Genomic DNA, 24,623 nt, shown 5'->3' on the forward strand with positions numbered 1-24,623 from the left:
TTTGGCGGCTGAATGTAGTGGAGTGTCACAGAAAATAGAAAAGGATACTGCATTATTTTATGGATTGGAGATTTGTTCAGTCCCTGCAAGTTGTAATTCACTGAGGGGAGCAGGTGGTTTGAAACATAAAGACAGTCATGTTCCCACTCGACACTTTAATGTCATGTTGGCTTTCACAATGCTCTGAGCTCTGAAGCTAAAGATTATGAAGCTAGTTATCCATTTCTATTGCTCTGTAATAGAGCGGACAGTTTTGGGTCACAGTTGTAAACACTGTCCTCGGTAGTAAGAAACAAATATATACACTTCTCAAAATGCAGGCTAAATTAATATTTTACTAAGCTAAGTGCGAAGCCACTACATTACTGCCCACTTTTGAAAAACTCTAGTCCTCTTTGACGTTTGATCTTTGATTTATAATATTGCCCTTTAAATAGCTTGAGTTAAAAATAAGCAGCCTCTCAGTTTTTTTTTTTTACCTTAAAGTCTGTGCTGTACAAATACAACACACTATACTGTAAAACCTATTTGCCCCTCGTCCATTAATAGTTTAAAAAAAATCTGCCTAAAACGTACCTCTTCAAAGCATGCTACAGTAACAGGGAGTTTAAAAATGACCTTGTAATCAAATGTACAGTTCATGAAGTTATATAGCATTCTTCGGCAAAAAAAGATTAAATATATACAAAGTGCTTTGTTAAACACACTTCTATACAACTATTCAGTCCGTGTGAACAGTAGACTTAGTATCAGATCTGGCAAATGGCAATTATTTGGTTTGATGGCAGGATAGAAAGATGGTTTCACTAATTTACAATACGTTTTCTTTAAGAAAAAAAATATAATTTATATTAGGCACATCAACAAAAGAAAAATAATCAAAAATTAGCTGCATTACCAGAAAAAAAGAAATAAACTGCTTTGCAAAATATCACTGAGGCTTCAGAACAGACCGTGCAGGTGATTGCATGCTGGAAGAAAGTTTTCTGGAGGATGAGGTCTTTTCAAGTGGCTTTTTCCCATTAGCAGGAGAATGAGCACCTATTTCTGGTGTGGAAGACTTTGCTTTACTTGCAGACAATAAAGACCGTTTGACAGGGGTGGAGTTCTTAGCAGACTCCTTTTCTTTCTCAGAAGCCTTGCCTGTTTTAGGTTCTGGTGACTTACTTGTCACCTTACTTGTCCCCTCAACTGCCCCAGTGCCATTTTTCATACTAGATTTCGTGGCCGCTTCTTGGGACTTCTTAGACAGAATTGTGGTCTTGCCGAAATCTGCTGATCTGCGGGTCTCCTTTTGCCGCAGCGCGGTTTTAAAGAAGGACAACCCTTTGTCCTCCGACTTGCTGTTCCTTCGGAGATCAGTCTTCGAGGAAACGCTGGGAGATCGCAAGCTTGTAACAGAAGAACTGCTGCTGGAGCTTCTAACTGGCCTGCGCTCCACTCGAACGCTGTCACTCCCTGTCACCAAAGACCTGGCAGAGCTGCTGGTTCTGGCCACACCAGGTTTCTCTGCAAGGGGGCTTATGCAAGAGGACTCCCTGCTCAGGCTCCTTTGGGACAGCTTTTTCCTCCCAGCGGACGGGGTGGAAGAGCTCCTCTCGGTTGCCGTTGAGGTCTTCTTCCCCGCTGGCGATGGTGAAGAGGACTGAGGTGAAGATGCTCTGTGCTTCTGAGGCACGGCACCTGAAAGAGTTTCTTGGGAGGAATCCTTTTTGGAGTGAGCCGATGAGGAAGAGGCTTTCTGGCTCCCCGGCTTGGTGGAATCTGCTTTGACTTTCAAACTGGAGGTCTTCTGGGAGCTTTTGCCTTGGGGACTGGAGGAAGCTTGAGAAGCAGGAGATGACTGAGCGGATGAGGTCGTTTGTTTTTTCTTTGAACTCTTCTCCTGCTCCATAACTGCCTTTGAGGAGCTCCTTTTAGCTGCTGTGCTCTCCACTTTCTGAGTCGACACCCCCGAGCTGCTTCGAGGTTTTGTATCTTTCGATGAAGAGCCGTGACCAGAATGACTCTGATCGACAGAGTTTGTTTGGTTGTTGTTATCTATAGAGTCTGCTTTGGACACCCTCTTCTCTGTCTGTGTTGTACTCTTGGTGTACTGCTCATCTAGACACGTACTGGGTCTCTTGTGACTGTTCTCATCACTTGCTATGCTTTCCATAACAGCGAGAGGTGCTTTCCCACTGGACTTGTGCTCGTGTTTACTGGAGCTCCCAAAGCAGGAAGTAGAGACTTTATCATCGCATGCTTCCCCGATCCTTTCTAAAGTAGAGGAAGAATGCGAATCTAAGGAGAAGCGTGACGGGGAATTCGATCTCATTTGGAGTTTGGCTGACAGTGACCACAAGGGCTTGCTTCCATTTTCATTCATCGTTAAAGGGCTAGCCATTGAAGATCTGGAAGATAAGCTCTGGCGTTGGACACTTTTTACAAAAGGTCGGGTTGAGAATCCTCCTTAACAAAAACAACAGAAAATTATAAACTAATGCATCGAACAAACAGAACGGTATGCACACAAATACTATTATAATATTTTTGGATTGTCCCATCCTTACGTTTATTTCATATTCTTTTTACCCCAAGATTCAAAAAGGTATACCAAGAGAGAGCCTTGCAGGTTTGAGCTGCTTCTACTGATGGCCAACACACTCCAACACCATGTCTCCTCTTGTGTGAGGACCCTTCTGAAGTTCAACAAATAAACAGATACACATATATGCTGCTCACCCTCATCCTCGCTCCGGTCCCCTGCAAACTCCACAGATTCCGAGAGAGATGCCAGCGAAGTGCGCCTTGACGACGCTGCAGAGGCAACGCTGGGCGGCTTGCTACCAGGTAGCCTATTGATCCAGTGATCACACAGAGACGAGCTCGTGGAGCCTGGAATAACCACAGCACATCACCAGTGAATTAACAACCCGGAAACTGAAACATATTGATCCTTTTAACATATTTGCTATCCTAAAGACACACGTATCTCCTTCTCACCAGAAAACTAAATTCAGACTAGTATTACAGCTACTGCAAGGGTTGGAACAATAATACCCCTTCACAAATATTGATAATTGTACATTGTAAAGTGGTCGGATATGTGTGATACTGCAGTAAGAACCTGCTATTCCTAATGTGCGATTGCAATGGTTTAGGAAGTTCTCCTCACCTGCTACAGAACTGTTGGCAGACCAAGACGGAATGGTTGTCCTCCGCTGATAAAACAGGATATACGCGGTCTGTTTGCAAAGATCGTCGTCCGAGATCGGCTGAACATCACTGTCATCAAAACAGTACCACTGGCCATCGACCGAGTTTTTACAGTAAGCTGTGAGGGAAAAAGTTAGAAAACTTCACTCGTATATCCACAAAGGAAGCTCACTGAGGTGGGTATTTTCAGAAGTTGGCAAGCGAGTTTATGTTTTCCATTGTCATTGTTGAAGCTGACACCCGGGGATCCTTCAAGAAGCTGCTTGATGAGATTCTGGGATCAATAAGCTACTAACAACCAAACGAGCAAGATGGGCCGAATGGCCCCCTCTCATTTGTAAACTTTTCTTATGTTCTTCTTATGTTCTTATATTCTTATTACAATAAATAAATGGAAAATATATGTGGATTAATGTGCATTGTGAGTTAACATATGTACCAAGGTGGGCTGCTGGTAAATTAGAGATAGCCTATAGTCTATTTTTTAAATCTATTTAGCTATGTAAAAAGGCAACTGGCAAAATGGCATTTATCAACAAACCCTTTTAGGAGCAATTTGTTATATTATGTGTAGAAGCACTACATTGAACAACCTAGTATTTATCTTATGATGCAAGAAAGAAGTAACATGGATGTAAAGCTATTCACAGATAACAGCTCAGACTGCAGCAGCAAAGACTGCTAGTTCCACTTATACAAACCTGATGAAATGGATACACATCCAGAATGCTTAACTGATAGCATCATCTCCTTCCACTCAGAACACTCTAGCACGTGTTGGCACAGTCTGAACAGATGACGGCTGGTAAACTTCACTTGCTTAAATAAAAATGACCTGAAGGTTGCAGCAGTAAGTAGTTTGCTGCTTATACAGTAGAATTATTCAGTACAAATCATTAGAATTATTCAGTGCAATATTTTTTGTTGAATAAAATATTAACTTTTTTTTTGTGAGCTGTGAAAAAAATTTGATGTTATTGTATTGTGTTGTTCTGCTTGGTTCTATACCTGTATAATGGCCTCCATGCATTGTCCCGTGATGATTGCACACAGCATACAGATCATACAGGTAGTCTTCAGGGTCTCTGCCCAGTCCGTAGGGCCGTCTCCAGGGTGACCAATGGGAGGGCAAGCTCCAGCTGCTCTGACTGCGTTTCACTACGTGAGGGGTCATGTCCAGGCCAATTAGGGGGAACTTGACCATGTTCTGCATTTTCATTCTCCTGTCGCCTTCCTGTTACAATACAATACAGCTGAAAACTTGCACAACATACCTTGAGACGTTCCAGTAAAATAACATTATGAAATCAATACAAAACAAGGATAAAAAGCAAGCTAAAATGCAGCTGCCTCTAGGGTTTAATGTGGCAGCCAATCAGCACCATAACATCATAAAACAGCTTTCATTTTGTAAGTAAATGAAAAAAAACACACACTACAGAAAATTCAAAGCGACTTACATCCTGTACAATACAATATAACAACCAACACACAAAAACCAAACCAGTGGTTCCCAATGCCAAGATTTAGCTTTATTGGAAGTTGGGAATGCAAAGCAGTACCTGCCTGAACCTTTTCAGGTGCAGTATGAGAACATCAGGAAGCGTCCACAGATTCAGCTTGATGCTTCCCTGCTGCAGCTGCTTACAGTGAGGACAGCGCCATGCATCATCGGGAGCCAGCTGGAACAGTTCAAAACAAGGAAGAGGTGAGGGAAACGCTGTCTCTGTGTATGACCAGCGAGAGAATGAACTGCAGAGCAATGAAACTGATGGGGGCACCACCTGACAACAAGATTCTAGAACCACCACCAAGTGCCCTACATTCCATACACAGGAGTTATTTTGCACTCCCTAACAAGAGAGATTAGTTCCATGCATTAGGACATCAACAAAACAGTAGAAGGCAGCATCTTCCTGCTCAACGCCTCTTGGCAGATCTCATCTTTCGTATTATACTGTGAAGTGATGCTCACACATCGCACTTTACATAACAAACGTGACACTCAAGCAGAGCTCAGATTTCTAGCATGGAGTTCCCGTGCAAATATAAGCAGTATTTATAATTTGGGTCAGCAGAGAAATTCAAAATTGAGATGCGAAAACTGGGACTGGGTCACTTATAGGGCTTTTCTTTTGTATCATTGATGACTGCAACACATAAAAATCATAGTAGTCAGAACAATAACACACATTTTATATTCCAGAACACGGACAACAGCACAGCACAACAAGGCAGTATCAGGTTTAGCACGAAAGTTAGTTTCCACTCTGTACCTGTTCCTCTTTGGTGTACAGCTGGAAGCACTGCGAGAGGGTGCAGGTCTGAGGCTGGTGGTGTTGCTCTCTCTGCTGGTGCACACTTTCTGAATCAGGGACGTACTCATCCTCGGTGTGCCCAAATAAACTAGATTGAGGCAACCAGGAAGAGCAGTGAGGAAACAAAGCATGTCAATACGAATCAAGTAAGATCTGTTAGCTTTTTGAGCTAGTAAGGGAAACAATGAAGGCCTAGTACACTTTGTGTCACTAACATCCACCACAATTAATTGCACGTAGGTAAACAAATTAAATACAAATTCAATAAAAAGAAAACATGCACATCACTATTTTTTGCATTACATTAGACACATACACCCGTATGACCAATTAACATACTTACTAGTCCTTGGTCTCTTTGTCCCATTCCACAACTACCTTTACATGAGGAGGCCCGCCTTGACCACAAGATTTGAATGCTCTAAAAACAGAAGATAGATTTTAAAATAGACTGTTGAAAATAAGGAGTTAAAATATCCTGAAGTAAGAAAAGATACACAGAGTGGAATTCAACCCCACTTCTGTCAATTCTCTAGTCCAGGGATACACACACGCACACAGTAGTATTCCCATGGTGAAAGGCACACACTGCTGATGTATAAATATTATGCAGTCTATCAAGGAAACACCTGCACTTACATAGCTTTGAAGATGAAGATATCAGCAGACAGACACATGTTTGGTTTCATTTCATTATCTTTGGAACAGATCAGAAAAGCTCCCACCCACAAAACCACTCCCAATGAGAATAACCACTTCTTTTTCAAAGAGATAGGGCTCATTCGTTCAACAAACACTGCCTGCTGACATCTGTGACATTTTCCCATGCCAGCCACCCGAGGATCCGCTTCAAATCTAAACCCAGGACCACATTTGTAATTAAGGCGCCACTATCATCATATCTGCTTTTCAAAAGTATCAAATTATAAAACAACATTGCAAGTATTTATTGATTTCTGATGCTTTTTGGCATTTATTGAATCATGACCGCTTTAAAAATTGAACGCAATTTATTTTGTACTTTTTTAAAAGCCGCTAGAAGGGCAGCGGTGCCATTATTAAAATGTAACAATTCAGAAAGACATATTCATTTCCTTACCTTTCCACAGTGGGGTGGCAAAGCGGCCGCTCTTCTTGAGGTAAAAGGTATGTAATCCCTACAACTCCAACTACACGTAGGCTAAAGGGGCCAACCTAATGACAATGTAAAAGAGGGAATCAGCCACTCAAAAAAAACACACATTACCAGTGACAGACATGCCCATAAATAATACAAACATAATAAAAAATGTATATTTGGCGTATTTTTGCATAGAATCTGAATCATCATCATCATCATCATGAATATTAACTTCCATAGCCGTGATTAAATAACAAACAAATTATACACAGAGCTTTGTTTCTGTTTGTTGTGATTGGTCCTGCTGCTTAATGCATTAAAGTCCCCTGCAACATCAGGCAACTTTGCAAGCAACGTTTTTAAGAAATGCTGTCCAAGTAGCTCAAGATTTCACAGATATTGTAGCTTGAATTATTCTTATGGTGAACACTGCTTAAAAATGACTACATGTATGTTTGTACATTCCACAGTAAGGGAGTAATGCTCCCATTGTACTATCAGTAACTGGAAGCTCTACCCACCTGAATATACACACCAGGCCTTAACAGGTGGCGCATCTTCTCCAGGATTTCTTTCTGAAGGACATCCCAGGTCACAGTCTGCTCCACACACAGCACGAAGGGGTGGCCGAACCTCGGGGGTGGGGGGAAACCCACAAGGGTCCAAGTTAAAAACATTGCAAGTATTTCACTTTTGCAATTTACAAACCACTTAGTCCCTTCATTCTTGACTGCTTCTTATTTACAGCATCTATGTTATTTTATTTATTGATTTCTTATTTTTAAAAAGCAATTCAATTCAAGGATGAAACGTGGTGTTGCCGAGCATTAGGGAGCCTAGTTCTTATTTTTCTCTACTTGAAAGGTCTATGAAATGTAAATTCTACAGTCTTAGTTTGTACCAGCAAAAGAGCATTGACTTTATTGTACAGCAAGACCTGCAGAAATGCTGCAAGCTGAAGCAGGTTAAGGATCTATTCTCATTGAATATCCTGGCATGCCTGGAAAGACAGGAAACAAAGGAGACGCTGATTCGACTGTGCACAATGCCATGTGTATTTTACTAAATCGTACATAGGAAATGGTTGACCACACCCAGTATCATGTAATTATAAGATTCCAAGTTCAAACTGTCATCATTCATTCAATTTAAAACTGCAGAACCACCAATTTCTCTTAAAAACAGAAACGTTGAATAAAATCCCTCATAAAAAAAAAAAAAAAAAAAAAAAAAAAAAAAACACACCTCAATTTTACACAGTAAAGAAGTTGTTATTTAGTGGGAATCCCTTGAATCATAAACAGTGACTGGCAAACAGAGTAGACCAACTCTCAACTATACCAAGTATTCCACAACTGCTCTCTTCAAACAAACACACTCTACTACACTGTCTTCTACACTCCGCAAAACAGGGGCGATGCATCAAACTGTTGCGACTTTGATAAATACAAATACAAACATTTCTTCTACACTGGCCACTTAATAACTGTACTGAAATGAAAGGACATGACCACATTTTTGATAGCCCCTTCACGTTGGGGCATCTGGCTCTTTAAAACATTTTTTGACATAGCATCAGATGCAGTCTAGTTAAGATTGTATAGTAGTTTATTTCTCAGCACCTGAGTCCAGTCCATGTGAGCCCTTACCTTCTGCCCTGCTGCCCCATACAAGCCCTGTTGCAAACCAGAAGAATGATCTTCTCACTTCCACTGTTCTTATTGGGAGATAATACAGGCACCACTGCTCCATGCATGTATGAAGAAGTCCTGTTGTGCTCTGTGCCATACTTCAGGTTGTTCTGGTTTAAATTTGCATGCAGCCCTTCAAAATATGAATATGAACAAAGAAATGCAAATAAATCAAACAAACATGTTGCAAAATCTAATTTAACATGTACATAAACCTACATTAACACAAATGATGAGTACTGTAAAAATATTTGTAAGACTTTGATAGCATATCAAGGGACCTCTAATCTCTTGTCAACTGCAGACTAAATGGGACACAAAAATATTATTCTAAAATATACATGTGGTATGTATGTAAAACATGGCAAATAAAGAAAGTTTCTCAAGCAAACAGTGAAATGGTATATAAATTGCTTTATCGTGATCTATACCAACTGCAAAAGCGAACAAGTGAATCGGGTATACCTCTTTGATTTAGAATGGTTTCTGGCCTGAATATTTCTGGAGTTTCAAAAGCAAAAATACAATCGCTTTCTTGGATAGAGTCCAGATCGTCCTCATCATCACAGAAGGACCGGTGAAATCCATCATAATACATCTCCGTCAATACTATCTGCACAGAGGGATGAATAATATATAGTCAAGAGTGTTACACACCCTATATCCAGTCTTTCAATTAAACCCCAGTGCTGTACCGGGGATACAAATTTAAAAAAGAAAAAAACATATATTTGGGCATTCGTAACAACTTAACAATTAAACTTAACCTGTCTAGCAGGGTCTTGGGGATACACAGCAACTCAGCTATGTGGGTACACTGCAATATTTGTATACCATTGAATGCAAAGCTTTCAGAACAGCACAGTAATACAATTCGGCATTCAATTGTCTGTTATTGCATTCCACTGTCAAGCAGGATGAGATCACAGTACGTGACTTTGTCCCATTGTTCAGATATCAGGAACCTAGTGGTAAACCAACAACCTGCAACTTAATTTATAGCCTATTGTTACCATGTGACATTGCTACATGACATGCGAGTTCATCAAAACAAAGTTTAATTGTTTCATTTCTCACAATAGCTGCTTCTTTTCTTTGTTAACAAAGGACTCCATTTCACATGACATCGGCTCACATACCAATAGGATATAAATAATGGACTTGCCCCAGTTACTGGATTTAAAAAAAAAACAGCCAGAACGTTTAAAACGAAGCAAAATATTATAACAAAGACCACAGATGTGCTTTTGGGAGGGGGCTGTAAAACAAAGCCCTTTTTTTGATAGAATCATATTTCATTTGTGAAACCAACACTTGTGGCAAGTAAAATCAGATTTGTCAGCACACTCCTGATAATAACCAGATAGAAGCGCTACCTGATCAGTAGGAATCTTTGTTTCCTGTGACACAGCTTCTCGTAGCCTGGATACTGTACTGGTCAAGGGCACAGCCACTCCGATTCTCATGCAGTGAGAGCATTTCCCTTGGTAAACCACGGTGACGTACAGAGGTCTGTGGGGGGAACAGTAGACATATTTTTAACTTCATTGCACTATTTAACAAAAAATCAGTGATCGTTAGATGGTCGTTAATGTACTGTGCCAGCAGATTTTTTTAAAATTATTATTATTATTAGATCTCTGTTTTTACATATAAATCCAATTCGGAACAAATATAAAACTACTGCAACATACGATTATCTGAGAAAAGCGATATTAAGCAATGTAATAAGAATCTACTTTTCAGTTTGGATGGAAAGCATAATTCAGGTAAGCATGTTGATCATTTCTGTGATGTCATTGGACTGGTTTAAACTGGGCTTCTGTTTTTTTAAGTTGATTTCTTAATAGTGCCAATAGGGCCAAATCTGTTGCTAGGCAGGAACCCAGAGACACTGCCAGCATGCAAAATGAAATGTGCATAAATGAATATTGAGCTTCCACAGCTGACTGCTCCGATTATCCAAGAGCAACGATCAGATGCAGGTTTCTACTGCCTCTACTATTAATACACTCTGCTAAAGCTGTTAATAACCACTTCCAACATTAAATCTCTTATTTCATGAACATTAGCTCTTTTCAGTGTGTTGCAAAAGGTATGAAGTGGCTAGGAAATGACACACCAGTAACGATAAGCTCCTGATTTAAATTCAGATTCAATCCTCTCTAACACATGATAATTCCACAGGTTGCCCACATAATCAAACTGGACCTAGAGAAATCATAAAACACAGATGTCAAATAAATAAATAAATAAATAAATAAATAAATAATGGGCCTGGTGGTAATATTGTCCATTTAATATAAATACTGTGAAGGCTTGCAATTTGCACACTGGGAAAAATATACAGCCTAAAATCTTTCTCATCTATAAAGCAAAAATAGAAGATGAAAACAATATGGCGGACACATTAGGTCACAGGTCAAGATTCACATTTGTTTATTTTAAGCTGCTGTTTCAAACTCCCCTGCCCTAATTAGGCAATCAAATATTGAACACAAACAGGTCTCATGAAATTTGATAGCTCGAGTAGTTGTGCCCCGTCTTCTTCTGGCAAGTGAGAACCAGCTCTCACGTGGCCGTCATAATGAGAATAATGGAGATACTCTGTAGCACTAATGCATCTGTCTATCTTACGGACAACAATTTCCAGAAAAACTTTGACATTCTTAAGCACTTAATCTCTTTCCAACAAAAATGATTTTCAATAACCAGCATGCCCTAGTGCACAACGCACTGCTGTTGTCCAGTGGTGCATGCTTTTAACAGCTTTGCAGACCATGGAATGTAGTGCACTTATGGACCCCCAGATACTGAGACCAATTTGGCTTAAAAGGTACAAAAGCAACATAGTGAGTGAGATTGTGGTGATCTTTTAAAAACGTGGGGAGACCATCAAAGACATTCCAACTTCAGACCTCGGCAACACAGCAAACAGTCTTCATCAGTTAGTTTTTCTTTTCTAAAACAGTTTCTTCCAAACTTTTGCTAACCCAGCAACAATAATTAAGCCTGCAAACTAATTCCTTCATGGAAAAAAAACACACACACAATAAACTGTAATGTCAGTCCAAGGACAGTTAGCATCACTTAAGGCATTCCAACTTCCTGTCTACCCTAATTAGGTTGTAAGTGTGACAGGCAGATATTAAAACAATTGCTTTATGCCCAAAGCAAAACTGGCACCAAAGCTGTATGATCCACTGCATGCCACACACCAAGCACGCTTTCACAGAGCATGTGTTCCTGGAGCACAGCCGTCTGAACAGCAGCATTCTAAATGACAGAATCTCATCCGAAGGCTAACAGCCAATTCCAATGTCAGTTTATTACAAGCATTATATAAACCCTCTCGTGTAAAACAGGATTATAGAGCTTTCTTTAGCACTTGCGTGGCTGCTCGTTTTCAGCTAGACTACAGTAAATAATTCATGCTTCTTACCCAAGATGTCTACAGAAATAATGGGGAAAAGCCAGTTTTATTATTTTATTTCTTAGCAGACAAATTATTTCTTATTTGTGTTACAATTCTGACTTTAATATTAACCTGTCACAAATACAGAGCTACTGTGATAGGCGTGGCCACTGGCTACCCTATATCCAGCACTTACCAATCACTTATTCTAAATATTAGCACAGGATAGGCAGTTGGAAAAAAAGTCTGTTCAAGACGTGAGTCCACCACCACCCCTCAAAAAAGGGCATCAGTCCAATTAAAAAGCCTAGCCAATAGCAATTTCAGAAATCCAGAATGCCAGTGTGACATTTCAATAGCCCGCATATTTCCCTAACAGAGTCACATCAAAGGTGTATCAGGGTTCTCGCCAAGAGTTCTGTTCAGCCGGGCAGCAGAACATTATAGCCGGAGCACTTTTAACGGAACAATAAACTTGCCTTTTACCTTAAATATATAATACGACAAGAATTTGAATAACGTGTTGTCTTTCCTTGACTATTTCTGGTTGCACTTTTTTATATTCTACATTTTCTTTTTCATTACTGTTTTTTTTTTATTATGGTAAATGACCGTGCTTATTTAGGCACTCTACAATTTGACTAAAAGATAACGGAGGGTTATTGGAGTTCACACACAAAAAAAAAATAATTAAAAAGAACTGTTATTAACCTTTTTTTTTTTTTTTTTTTTACACAACAGTGCTCGCACTTGTTTGTTCACCATCATAATTGCATGAAACCGGAGGGCAATAAACCAGCACTGAAGCATTTGAGCTGACAAGTTCAGCTGATATCCCAGCACGCCTTTCTTCTTAAAGGTGTATCAGCCTCTATACATGAACCCCCAATATCTCTCACAACTTAAACACCTGGGTACATATTTTTATGATATCACGATAGGAATACTTTTTTTGCATATGTATAGTTATTATGTACTATATATCACCTTACAGTGAACACAGAAAACCTGCCCCTTCAGCTCGCTGTTTGGTTAAATATTGTGTCAAGACGTAACACAGCTGTCATGTGGTTCCAAGATATATTTATTTTGTTCACCCAGCAAAGTGGTCTAGTCTGCTAGAAGCACAATCAATCCTTATTGTTAAAGGCACAGTAGCATCTGCAAGACGGGAGGATCGGGTTTCTTCAGCCGGGCGGCGACAGACAGACCTGAGGAGAACCTTGTGTATATTCTCATCACTGATTTACAACTCCAGAATTCCCAGCAGGGGCGCTACACTAAGCGCAGTGCTAAATCCCAATACAATATACAATGTGACTGATTTTACTCTACTGCACACATTGCATTATGTGTCATTATAAAACAACCCATTAACAAACCTTTACATCTGGTTGATCAACTTTCAACAAGCCAATAACTCCCAGTGAGATGCATCAGTTCCTGCTACGCAAACAATCAATACTTCATGCTATCTTGCTGTGATCAGCAAGTCAAAACTGTATTTCAGAAGCAAAGGTTAAATTCGAACCAGCCCGACTGCCAAGCAGAGACAAATATGCATCACATACAGTAAATTTTACACACCGCTGACAGAAATGTCACAGGGCTACAAATTATGGGTCAGGGCAGACACTAAATTATGACAACAGGCTGAAGACAGGTGTTTTAGAAAATAAAAGATCTAAAAGATACGGATTTGCAAACTTCCAAGGGCAAATAATCAAAGGTCATTTATAGTTGTGTAAATATACAGTTGTAGTCAAAAGTTTACATACCTCAATGGAAATGTATAATTTCTAGAAATTTCTTTTAAACAAATAATTTTAGGAAAAATCTTTTGTAGCAAAAGTTTTGCTTTTGTGCATGAGGGGAAAAAATTTCTTTAGAAATTTCTTTTAAACAAATCATTTTAGGAAACATTTTTTGTAGCAAAAGTTTTGCTTTTGTGCATGAGGGGAAAAAAAAAAAAAGTTGGAAAAAATAGGAATACAAATTTATTTTTGTAAAACTCAAAAAATGCTAACTCAAAAGTATTCATATCCTGACAAGGAAAATGAAATTAATAGCTAGTTGAGGCACCTTTAGCAATAATAACCTCTTATAAATGATTAGGATATTTGTCAATGTGACTTTTGACCATTCTTCAAAGCAAAATTCTTCCAGTTCATTCAAATTCCGAGGACTTCTCTTGTGCACAGCCTTCTTCAACTCATACCAAAGATTCTCAATCGGACTTCGACATGGACTTTGACTAGGCCATTCTAGAACCTTGATTGTATTCTTCTTTAACCATTCAGAAGTAGATTTTGGTGCGTGCTTTGGATCGTTGTTGTGTTGGAACGTCCAGTTGCGCTTTAAACCAAATTTTGTAGCGGAGGGTTTCAAATGATTGGCCAGTATATTTTTGGTATGCTATGGAATCCATTTTACCGTATACTGGTACTAAATTTCCTGTGCCACTAGAGGAAAAACATCCCCATAGAAGGATATTACCACCTTCATGCTCACAGTATGTATGGTGTTCTTTTCTTTGTACACCTCACCAGACTTTCCCCAAACATAACGACCGTCAGCGTGACCAAATAGCTCAATTTTTGTCACTCCACAATTCACCATGCAATACTGGACCAATGGTTGAAATGGAAACCCCAGTCACACTTGCAGCAAATTCACTTTGAATATCTTTGGCAGTCAATCTCAGATTCTTATTAACCTTCCTCACATTCTTCTACTTGTTCTTGGTGAAAGAACCTTCTTTCTTCCAGATCGAGGGAGCACTGTGACAGTACAATGAGTCTTGATAATAGAAAAAATAGGTGAAATTGGGATACTCAAACGCTTGGAAATCTTCTTGTATCCTTCTCCAGCTTTATGTCAATAATAATTTCTGCCTAATGTCTTCAGATAGCTCTTTACTTTTTCCCATATTGACTTATTGGTAATGACAGCAATCATCCTATGCCTAACCCTTTTATACTCTTTAAAAATATTCACCTACAATCCAGCATTTTCTAGACTTTTCTAGAATTAGGTTCTGCATTATAATAGTGAAATGTCTAGCACCTTGTAGACAATACTATCATAGCATCAAAGGGTATGCATACTTTTGAATTACCATTTTTGGAGTTTTGCAAAAAAAATTGCTGAAATAAATAATTGCAGACATCTAATTCTTGTAACTTTTTCCTCATCCACAAAAGCAAAACTTTTGCTACAAAACTTACTAAACTTCTTTGTTTGAGAAATTTCTAGAAATTATACATTTCCATTGGGGTATGTAAACTTTAGACTAGAAATGTGTGTGTGTGTGTGTGTGTGTGTGTGTGTAAAATATATTATATATATATATATATATATATATATATATATATATATATATATATATATATATAAATGGGTTGTAGGGAGATATGCAAATAAAGCATTACAAGAGCCAATCAAATCGTGTGAAAGTTGCCTAACGGCTTCTACATTCACAGCGTTTTAAAAGTCAAAATACAGTAGCTGCATACATGTTTCGCCCTTTTTGGGGCTCATCAGTACAGCACAACTGTATTTTGACTTCAGAAAGGCTCAGGAGAGTAAGTAAAAACAAGTAGCTTTCGAGTTAAGGTGAGTGAAAGCAAAAAACAAATTTATATATATATATATATATATATATATATATATATATATACACACACATATATATATATATATATATATATATATATATATATATATATATATATATATATATATATATATATATATATATATATATATATATATATATATATATATATATATATATGTGTGTGTATATATATATATATATATATACACACACACACACACACACACACACACACACACACATACATACACATCTCATACTTACCGGGTGTGAGGCAGAGGGATAGGTAAGGAAATGCAAAGGAAGGGATCAAAAGTGTTGCTCTGCTTCTGGCAGTGAGGGCAAGTCAACGAAGACCTGGAAGATAATATATATATTTTACTATAATGCCCAAATCAAACTTTATCTTGACAGTTAAAGAAAAACCCAAATGCTAGTAAAATAAAGAATAATAATTTACTGGAAAGAATAGGTTGGATTTCATAAATATTTCTTTGAGTTGTCTTGTACAGTACTAGTGTTGTAACTGGGGTTCTCTTTAGATTGTGAGTAGCAAGGAGTTCAGGATTGGTCATTTTTAATAGTGCAGCTATCCTACCAACACACTGGTGTAACAGTAAATACTGGGTCACGCCTTATATTGCGTGGCATAAATTCATATTAAATAGATATGCAACTGCATATTAAATTAATGTTAAATTAATATTTAATAAATATGCAATCGCTGGTTTCTTGCTAAATGTTAAACAAATGTCGATTGATAATGTAATTGCATATCACATCCATTTATATTATGTTTTGTTACCCTTGAAAATATGTAATAATTTCCCATTGTTTACATGTTTTTAATTGAAAATAGTTAATCTGACAAATGTTAATGAAAAGTAACAAGGAATAATTGAACGTAAATTTAATATCAATTGCATATCTATTAAATATTAATTTAACATTAATTTAATATGCAGTTGCATATCTATTTATTATTAAAGCAATATAAAGCTTTACCAAATATTGTTACTTTATAAAAAAAAAATTACAACAGACAGCTTTTAACGATGTTTAAGGATTCTTTTTCGTTTTCATTATGAAGGTCCTCCATTACCTGTACTGAGCCTGGAAAAGCTCCTGTACAAAAGTGCTAGCGACTGGAAGGGATGGTCCTTCAGAAGCTCCATCTTCTTCTATTGGAGGCTGGAAATAAAAAGGAAAAAATAAGCCAAAGGCTCCCTGTATATATACACACCACTACAGTAGATATTGGGTTATTTTAAGTTTAAAAAAAAAATCAAAAAATGTGCTCCTTTACATTTTTATATTAAGGCTGTTTATTGAAATATTACTGCTTGCCTGATAACTAGTGATCAAACCATATTCATTCTCCAGCTGTGCAGCCTACCTTTATAGAGGGTCTACCATGCGGGTTCACCCTGTTGTTCAGGTCTTCATGCACCCGGTCCAGAAGCCACAGCAGGAACTCCTGGGCATCCTGCTGCGCATTCCCCCGGTACTGCAGAGCACTCTTCGATACGGCATTCTGAAAAAAATACATCATAGCATTTGTTACAGAAATATTGTAGGTGAGCTTTCTTGCTCTTTGGGCTCCTGGGGGAATGGTTAATATTACTGAAACAGCACAGTCAGTCTTGGTCAGTGGGTGGTGCTGTGGTACTACTGCTGAAAGAAAATCACACTCCATGCAAGGACAGAAAAAAACGATCTGGAAGGCTGTGATAATGAGACAATGGTTGTGAATACTGCAGAGTAAAAATAATAACTATGTAGTGAATTAGGTAGACAATTTATTTAAATATAAAAATTAGTCTCAGTCGTCCTCTCATGGACGTTAAAATGTAAGAAATGAGACATACCAAGAAATTTGATAAAATGGCACAGATCATATCTCCACAACGGGAGTAATCGCTCCACTAAATCAGGACAAAAGCCCCGAGGTAAAACTGAGACATGGGATAAACATAAACAGAGCCCCCAAGAGTCGGCAGACAGTCAGTCTGACCTGGGCGTGGCTGTGGCAAGCTTTGAACCAGATGTACTCTCTCTCCTGCCAGTGGTAGATGTGAATTGGGTTACAACAGCCAGGCAGCGACACGCCCCCCTGACGCATGACCAGTCAGGGACACTCCTCACTCCTATCTCAAACTGAGAAAGGGGGGTGGGACGGGGTGAACTGCTGGAAGACTAGCCTGCCAGCAACATTGCCTGTGGGACTTTAGAAGTTTCACTTCTGAAGTGTTTTTTTTATGTTTTTACCTCAAAACTGACTAATCAGAGTGTGGCTCTTTTAGCTAGTTTAACGTATGTCCACAATCTGGAATTATACTTAATAACCAGAGTGCATGCAGTGTTTACTAACCCAAGAGTGAAGTAAATAAATCGCTGCTAATTTGACAATTACTTTGATATCCCATGCTATACTGGTAAGGCTGGACTAACATAGTTTGTAGGAATACAACTAATTCAAAGTCCAAGATTAAAAAGCGATCATGCAATATGATCCTGAGTAATTGACTTATATTTCAAAATATAAGTCAATTAATCTCCTTGTGCTCACCCAAAAGACTGAGCACAAGGAGATAAAGTGACTTACCTTATCAATCTTTTTAAACACTATCCTGCCGTTTACGCCCTCTGCCAGAATGGAGATTTCCTTCCCCACCTCCCTAGTAAGACGGAGTTCTCCAAAACAGACTCAATTACTGTGTATCTCAACATTTTATCTTTCTGATTCAATACCGAGAACTAGCGTGACCATGGACAGATACCTGGGAAATGATGTGGCTGTGTCACAAACCTACTCTGTGCATGGCAGTTTACTGTATGAAAACACAGACTCCTTCGGCACTGCTGTATATGCCTGCAGTTTAATACAGTTGTACCAGTACTGTCTAAAAATGGATTTCATAACAAGGGTTTCCGGTAATGTTGAAAGGATAAGAGGCTCAGCAAAATAATCCCCTCCATAACTACAGCACAACAATGTCTGTAATGAATGACATAAACAAGAGATGTACAGTACATAGGCTGATCGCTCTGGGAAGGAAGTTGGCATGGAATCTTAGGAAGCACTGTCGGAATTTTGTTGCAGAAAAGCTCCATATGTTTTCATGCAAGTTACAAAAAAAAATTAAAATAGTTACCAGTCTCCAAAATACACAATGTGGCATGAGTTAATGCCGAGAGGGAATGGGCACTTCAGGACAAAACTTGCCTGCAGTACACTGGCTGCAACTACACAATCGGCCATCCGCTTTTCCAGCTGGCACAGGGATTTCTACCAGTGCAATCACTAGAACATCGTTGACACAAATCCAAAATAACAGATCTTAATACCCTTCATAACACTAAACAGACAAGCACTGCTTGGTGCGCTATGGACACCCACACAGTAACAGTGCAGATTTAAAATAAAGAACTCTAGTGTTACACTGTTAGAGAATAATCAGCCATTTTACAGAGCTTTTCATAAGAACCATCAACGAGTCTGCACAAGGTGAATTGGGGCTCCTTATACAGCACTAGGGGGCTGGAGCAAACAGTGTCACATTTCAAATTCCAGAGAAGCAAATTCCTTTCACTACTTCATCCTGCACACCTGGATAAGATTACTGGACTACAGCAGGGTCACAATTCTAAACCCATACCACTAATGCTTATAACTTGCCCTGAATTTTGCACTGTGTATACAAACAGTGAGCTGCATTTGTTTTATTTGTGCATAAAAACAGAAGGTTATCAAAAGGCAAACAACTTCCATAGACTGACTCAGATACATCATATACTGGCTATGTCTTGCTGTGGGGTTTCTAAGAAATGCATAAAAACAGTACTTTAAATTCTAGATAGCCTTTCTTTTAAATCTGTTGTCACCGATGTGTTTCTGCACAATTCTTTTGGAAATATACAAAATGATTTTGTAAGCAAAAGGATTGCTACAGTATATCTTCGGTTTCAGTGGTAAACCAGGCAGCTACAGAGATCTAGTGGTGTGCCTGAAGGTGACTGTAATACAAGAACATCCTCACCAGCATGTCACAAAGCCACAAGGATGAACATGACAAGCTTTCTTTGCTTAAAGTGAAATGCTGTCCACTTTACAAACACACAGCTGGTTGTTATCCCTTCGGTTGTCAAAGAGCTGATAATCTGTGATGAACTGCAGTATTACACTAGATCAAAACTGGTAAAAAGGTCACACCAGCATTTAATTATACATGTCCCTCACTGATAAAACATGTTTACACATAACCTCCAATAGAATATAACTAAAGTGCAGTGTAATTAATGTCTTGGGAACATTGCAGCATCACTGTTATTTCCCCAGACTTTGTTCATTGGAGGTGCAGCACTTTGTTTTCTTCAATGTCTTGCTTTTCTTTGTCAAGCAACTTTGACAAAAAATAAAAACTGGCAGATTGAAATACATGGACACAGCTCATCTATCAGACTAGGGTTTAGAGATATAAACAGGTTATTCAGGAAACATGTCCTGCAAGTTAACTCTGTATGACATTTAGATTGGGTTTTAAATGAATTCCCTGAATAAAAACAAAGCAGGCATTTGTTTTGCCTCAGAATGCAAACATACTCACCTATGAATAAATAAATAGCTACAGTGAGTTGTGAGAGGTTAAATCTGTAAATGACAATTTACACAGATGATTTAAATGTTTACTCTAGAGCAGCACATGCAGATCTGCAGCCATACTACAGTGCACTGATGTGACTTGCTTGATAATCAGACCCATGCCTTCCAATTACATAAACCGGGCACAGAACAATCTATTTATTCTGAGAGTCGAATAATAATATCATTGAGTTCATTTGTGTGTCATGGGAGGGTCAAGAGTTAAAATAACAGGGCTGTCCAGATACAGTACGGCAGTACTGTATATTATACAGAGACATGGCAATAACAGAATAAAGAAAGGGCATGCTGCTTTCATAGATAGCATGAAAGTGTACCATAGCATGGTATTCAAGAAGAATAGGTCAGCCAGGATTTAAGCTCATCAGAGATATCTGATACTGCAAAGGCTCAGGCTGAAACACGAAATGGTGTTGTGGCTCTCTTGTCCTTAAATAGAGAGCAAAAGCGATGATCATTTGGGATGGATTTGTGCCAGAGCAGGAGGCAGATTTGAAACCCAGTAGCAGGCAGGCAGGCAGAACTCCGGGTGTGTTAGAAACCATCAATGAAGCTAGTTAAGCAGGCGTGTTTTACACAGTGCCACACCTGGTGCGGCCGATACCTATTACTCTTCAACTACTCTCACAACTAGCTCCAACAATGACAACTCCGACAGAATGCAGAAGCAATACAGAGACCCCCCAGGTAAAAAGAGGGCTCTCGTCTGATATGGGGGTGCTTTAGCTCCCCCGAGCACCTGCATATTTTGAACCCTGAGTCAATTAATCATAATATGCTTCATTATATTGTACTCTACAGCTTATAAATTAAAGCAGAAGTGTTAGCTTCAATTTGTATGAAGGCTAATTAAATTAACTAAGCAATATTTTCAGGGTTGAATAATCATAAAGCATTTAAAAAATGCTGTTTCACGACTAGGTACATAAATTAATCAGACCACTTTAACATATTGGCTAGTCCAGGAAAAGCACCGAGCTTAGTTAATATTAGGTCTTCTCGTCTTCCAGACCATCAGATAAGTGACATGTGAAAATATATATACTGTACAGATGCTAAATGTTAAAAGCACTCTAAAGATTTCCTTTAATTTAAATAATATAGGCACTGGTATTATTAGGCTACAATACAAAAATGACAAGCTTACTGCAGTAGGCGGCCACACCTAACTAATTGCTTCCTTCTTGGAATGTGTTTTTAATTATAAGTGTGTTTTCTTCTGCTCTGAATCCAAATAAATGTAATTGAAGGACCTAGAGTATTTAAAACTGAGTCTGTCACTAGTGTATTCCTTCATTTTTGTTCTAATCCAGTTAGTTAGCATACTCATTACCCTGCTTCACCAGTTCCTATTCATTCAGGAAAGAAATTATTTTTTACTTGTTTTCTTTTGTTTTGTTTAAGGATGCATATTGGTACTTAGAACTCAGAGTGGTCAGGCTTTGTTTATAAATTGTGCAACCGGATCACCACCACTATAATATTCAAAGAGATTACATATGCCAGTCCTACAACCTCTCTTCAAATTCAACAAAGTTCACAGCAAAAAGCAGTATAGGTGAGGCTAAACTATGGATGAACGTATGTCATGTCTGTTTATTTATTTGTAAAACTGAACTTTATTTCGGGGTATAAATTAAATAAGTGTCTTGTTGCATACATCTGATTGAGTCGCTTCTCTCTCAGCATTTGACCTTAGAACATAAGAACATAAGAACATAAGAAAGTTTACAAACGAGAGGAGGCCATTCAGCCCATCTTGCTCGTTTGGTTGTTAGTAGCTTATTGATCCCAGAATCTCATCAAGCAGCTTCTTGAAGGATCCCAGGGTGTCAGCTTCAACAACATTACTGGGGAGTTGGTTCCAGACCCTCACAATTCTCTGTGTAAAAAAGTGCCTCCTATTTTCTGTTCTGAATGCCCCTTTATCTAATCTCCATTTATGACCCCTGGTCCTTTTTTCTTTTTTCAAGTCAAAGAAGTCCCACGGGTTGACATTGTCTATACCTTTTAGGATTTTGAATGTTTGAATCAGATCGCCGCGTAGTCTTCTTTGTTCAAGACTGAATAGATTCAATTCTTTTAGCCTGTCTGCATACAACATGCCTTTTAAACCCGAGATAATTCTGGTTGCTCTTCTTTGCACTCTTTCTAGAGCAGCAATATCCTTTTTGTAACGAGGTGACCAGAACTGAACACAATATTCTAGGTGAGGTCTTACTAATGCATTGTAGAGTTTTAACATTACTTCCCTTGATTTAAATTCAACACTTCTCACAATATATCCGAGCATCTTGTTAGCCTTTTTTATAGCTTCCCCACATTGTCTAGATGAAGACATTACTGAGTCCACATAAACTCCTAGGTCTTTTTCATAGTTCCCTTCTTCTTTCACTATCTCCCATATGATATTTATAATGCACATTTTTATTGCCCGCATGCAATACTTTACACTTTTCTCTATGAAATTTCATTTGCCATGTGTCTGCCCAATTTTGAATGCTGTCTAGATCATTTTGAATGACCTTTGCTGCTTCAACAGTGTTTGCCACTCCTCCTATTTTTGTGTCGTCTGCAAATTTAACGAGTTTGCTTACTATATCTTTGTCTAAATCATTAATGTAGATTAGGAATAGCAGAGGACCTAATACTGATCCCTGTGGTACACCACTGGTTACCTCGCTCCATTTTGAGGTTTCTCCTCTAATCAGTACTTTCTGTTTTCTACCTGTTAACCACTCCCTACAGTAAAAACTGTAAAAATCTGAAACTCATGTGTTGCTGCAGCTTATAGCAAAATTGATCAAAATCTCAATAGAGAAAAAGGAACAGTGTGTCTTCATGTGCCAAAAGCACAACTCTGGTAAGCAGTTTAGCAGAGGTAGGCTAAGAACAGGACAAGATCAGTGGTAGCAGAAGTTGCAAAACCAACTTTCAAAATGACACCTGAATCACCTGTCCTGTAAAATGATAGATAGATAGATAGATAGATAGATAGATAGATAGACAGACAGACAGACAGACAGACAGACAGACAGACAGATAGACAGAATACAGCTATGCTTACCTTGAACTCCCGGCTGTGCTGCGGGGTGTACTCAAACGTCCACAGGGCTCTGACCAGACCAGAAAGCTGCTCCGTGACCTCTCCTCTCTCCTGAGAGTCTTTCTTTTGAAACAGCACCCCATTAGATTTGGGCTGCTCCTCTTCATCGTCCCCTTTGTACTGCTCCAGGGCGAGGTACTCGGCGAACAGCTCGGTGTTGCTCAGACACTGAAGGATCGCATTCATGAAGCAGGTGTTCCCATGGTTCTTCAGACCTGCTAACCCGGGGGTCCTGTCCCCAGTCGGCAGGAAGCCTTCACAGTCGCTCACATCAGATTTACCTGAGCTTTTGCCACCAGCCGTGAATGTCGTGAAGCCACCGTCATCCTTGTCAGCCTCTACCGTGTGTTCCTCGGTACCGAAATGAGATAAGGTGGAGAGGGTTTTGAGTACTCGACTCATAAAACTCCCCGCCGATCGCACGGTACCCTTCCTGAACAGTTTCTTGCTGAACGATTTTTTCTCTTTTGTGGCCGCTTTAGACATTCTGAAGACTCTCACTTCAAAGGCATTTCTGAAAGACCTTTAAAAAATGTTTAAAAAAAAAAAAAAAAAACACATTACTGTTTGGCACAGCACAATTTGTCTGGGCTTAGGAACTTAGAAATGTCATTAAAATCCATGCTTCCAACTTATTTTATCAAACGCTTGTACCGTTTTATGGTTGCCCATTGTTAAATTCGCTAAACTAGAATATTAAAAATAAAAACGAATTAAGTTCCCTTATGAGTTTCCATGGAAGTACTAAACTACTAGTATCAAAAGTCAGTCACATCTCCTCTCTCACTCAGGACTCAAATCTTCAAAATAAGTCGTAGTGTCACATCAAATTCAAGGTCTGTAGGGTCATGGAAAACTAATAATATTAAAGCTTAAACTTTGCTATCCCATCACAGGGTATTATGATGAAAAGCATTAAAACTCTAAAATATTCTTCGCTCGATTGTCGCTGTGTGTGCGGTTTTTTGGTTTTTTTTTTCACGCCTCTCATGTATTATTAAACAAACTGCAGATTCACCGCTGAAATGGGATTCCCGATGACTTGCGACTCCTAAGCACGACACCTTTCCCGGAATCAAACGATTATTATTATAATTATAATTATTTTATTTTTCCATTCACTGCCAGTATGCAACCCGTTTAAATGCCTGCCGGTGTTGATGTCCTCTCCCCCCGCCGCTGCATACAGGAAACCTCCCTAAAGCCCACAGGAACTGCAGAAACCCCCATTCACCGGGATGCACTCGCGGTGCCTTTCATGAATCAGAAGAAATAAATTCGCTGAGATTTAGATCGCTTCTTCTTTGTCCTTTTGTAATTTTAATATGTGGAGATACCGCCCAAATCCGTCTACATAGCAACGAAGGCCTCCGCTCCCCTCTCCCGCATCAGCTGAAATCACTGACAGCGCAGGGCGGTGGTGGACTGTGACGTCATAAACAAAACAACACGAGTGTCCACAGAACAGACTGCAGGTAGCAGTTGGTAATGTC

General features: G+C 38.9%; 1 protein-coding gene across 3 annotated transcripts; it reads right to left on the minus strand.

The window, feature by feature from the left end:
- Nucleotides 1-24,612, minus strand: LOC117418276 (ubiquitin carboxyl-terminal hydrolase 31-like). Of its 3 annotated transcripts, XM_034031169.3 has the most exons (17): nt 24,149-24,612; nt 23,092-23,653; nt 16,758-16,895; nt 16,464-16,552; nt 15,626-15,718; nt 9,704-9,839; nt 8,793-8,940; nt 8,286-8,460; nt 7,158-7,269; nt 6,616-6,710; nt 5,860-5,937; nt 5,475-5,604; nt 4,761-4,880; nt 4,207-4,432; nt 3,158-3,316; nt 2,725-2,877; nt 1-2,451 (listed from the first exon to the last, which is right to left on the minus strand). In XM_034031169.3, exons 2-17 carry the CDS (start codon nt 23,614-23,616, stop codon nt 932-934), a joined length of 3,897 nt encoding a protein of 1,298 aa, XP_033887060.2. In that variant the 5' UTR covers nt 23,617-23,653; nt 24,149-24,612; the 3' UTR covers nt 1-931. The 3 variants fall into 3 exon arrangements, with proteins under 3 accessions (XP_033887060.2, XP_033887061.2, XP_033887059.2); XM_034031170.3 differs by having other exon boundaries at nt 1-2,448; nt 23,092-24,612; XM_034031168.3 differs by having other exon boundaries at nt 23,092-24,612.
- Nucleotides 24,613-24,623: the final 11 nt, after the last annotated feature.

The sequence above is a fragment of the Acipenser ruthenus genome, chromosome 13, assembly GCF_902713425.1.
Source record: "Acipenser ruthenus chromosome 13, fAciRut3.2 maternal haplotype, whole genome shotgun sequence".
NCBI classification, from domain to species: Eukaryota; Metazoa; Chordata; class Actinopteri; order Acipenseriformes; family Acipenseridae; genus Acipenser; species Acipenser ruthenus.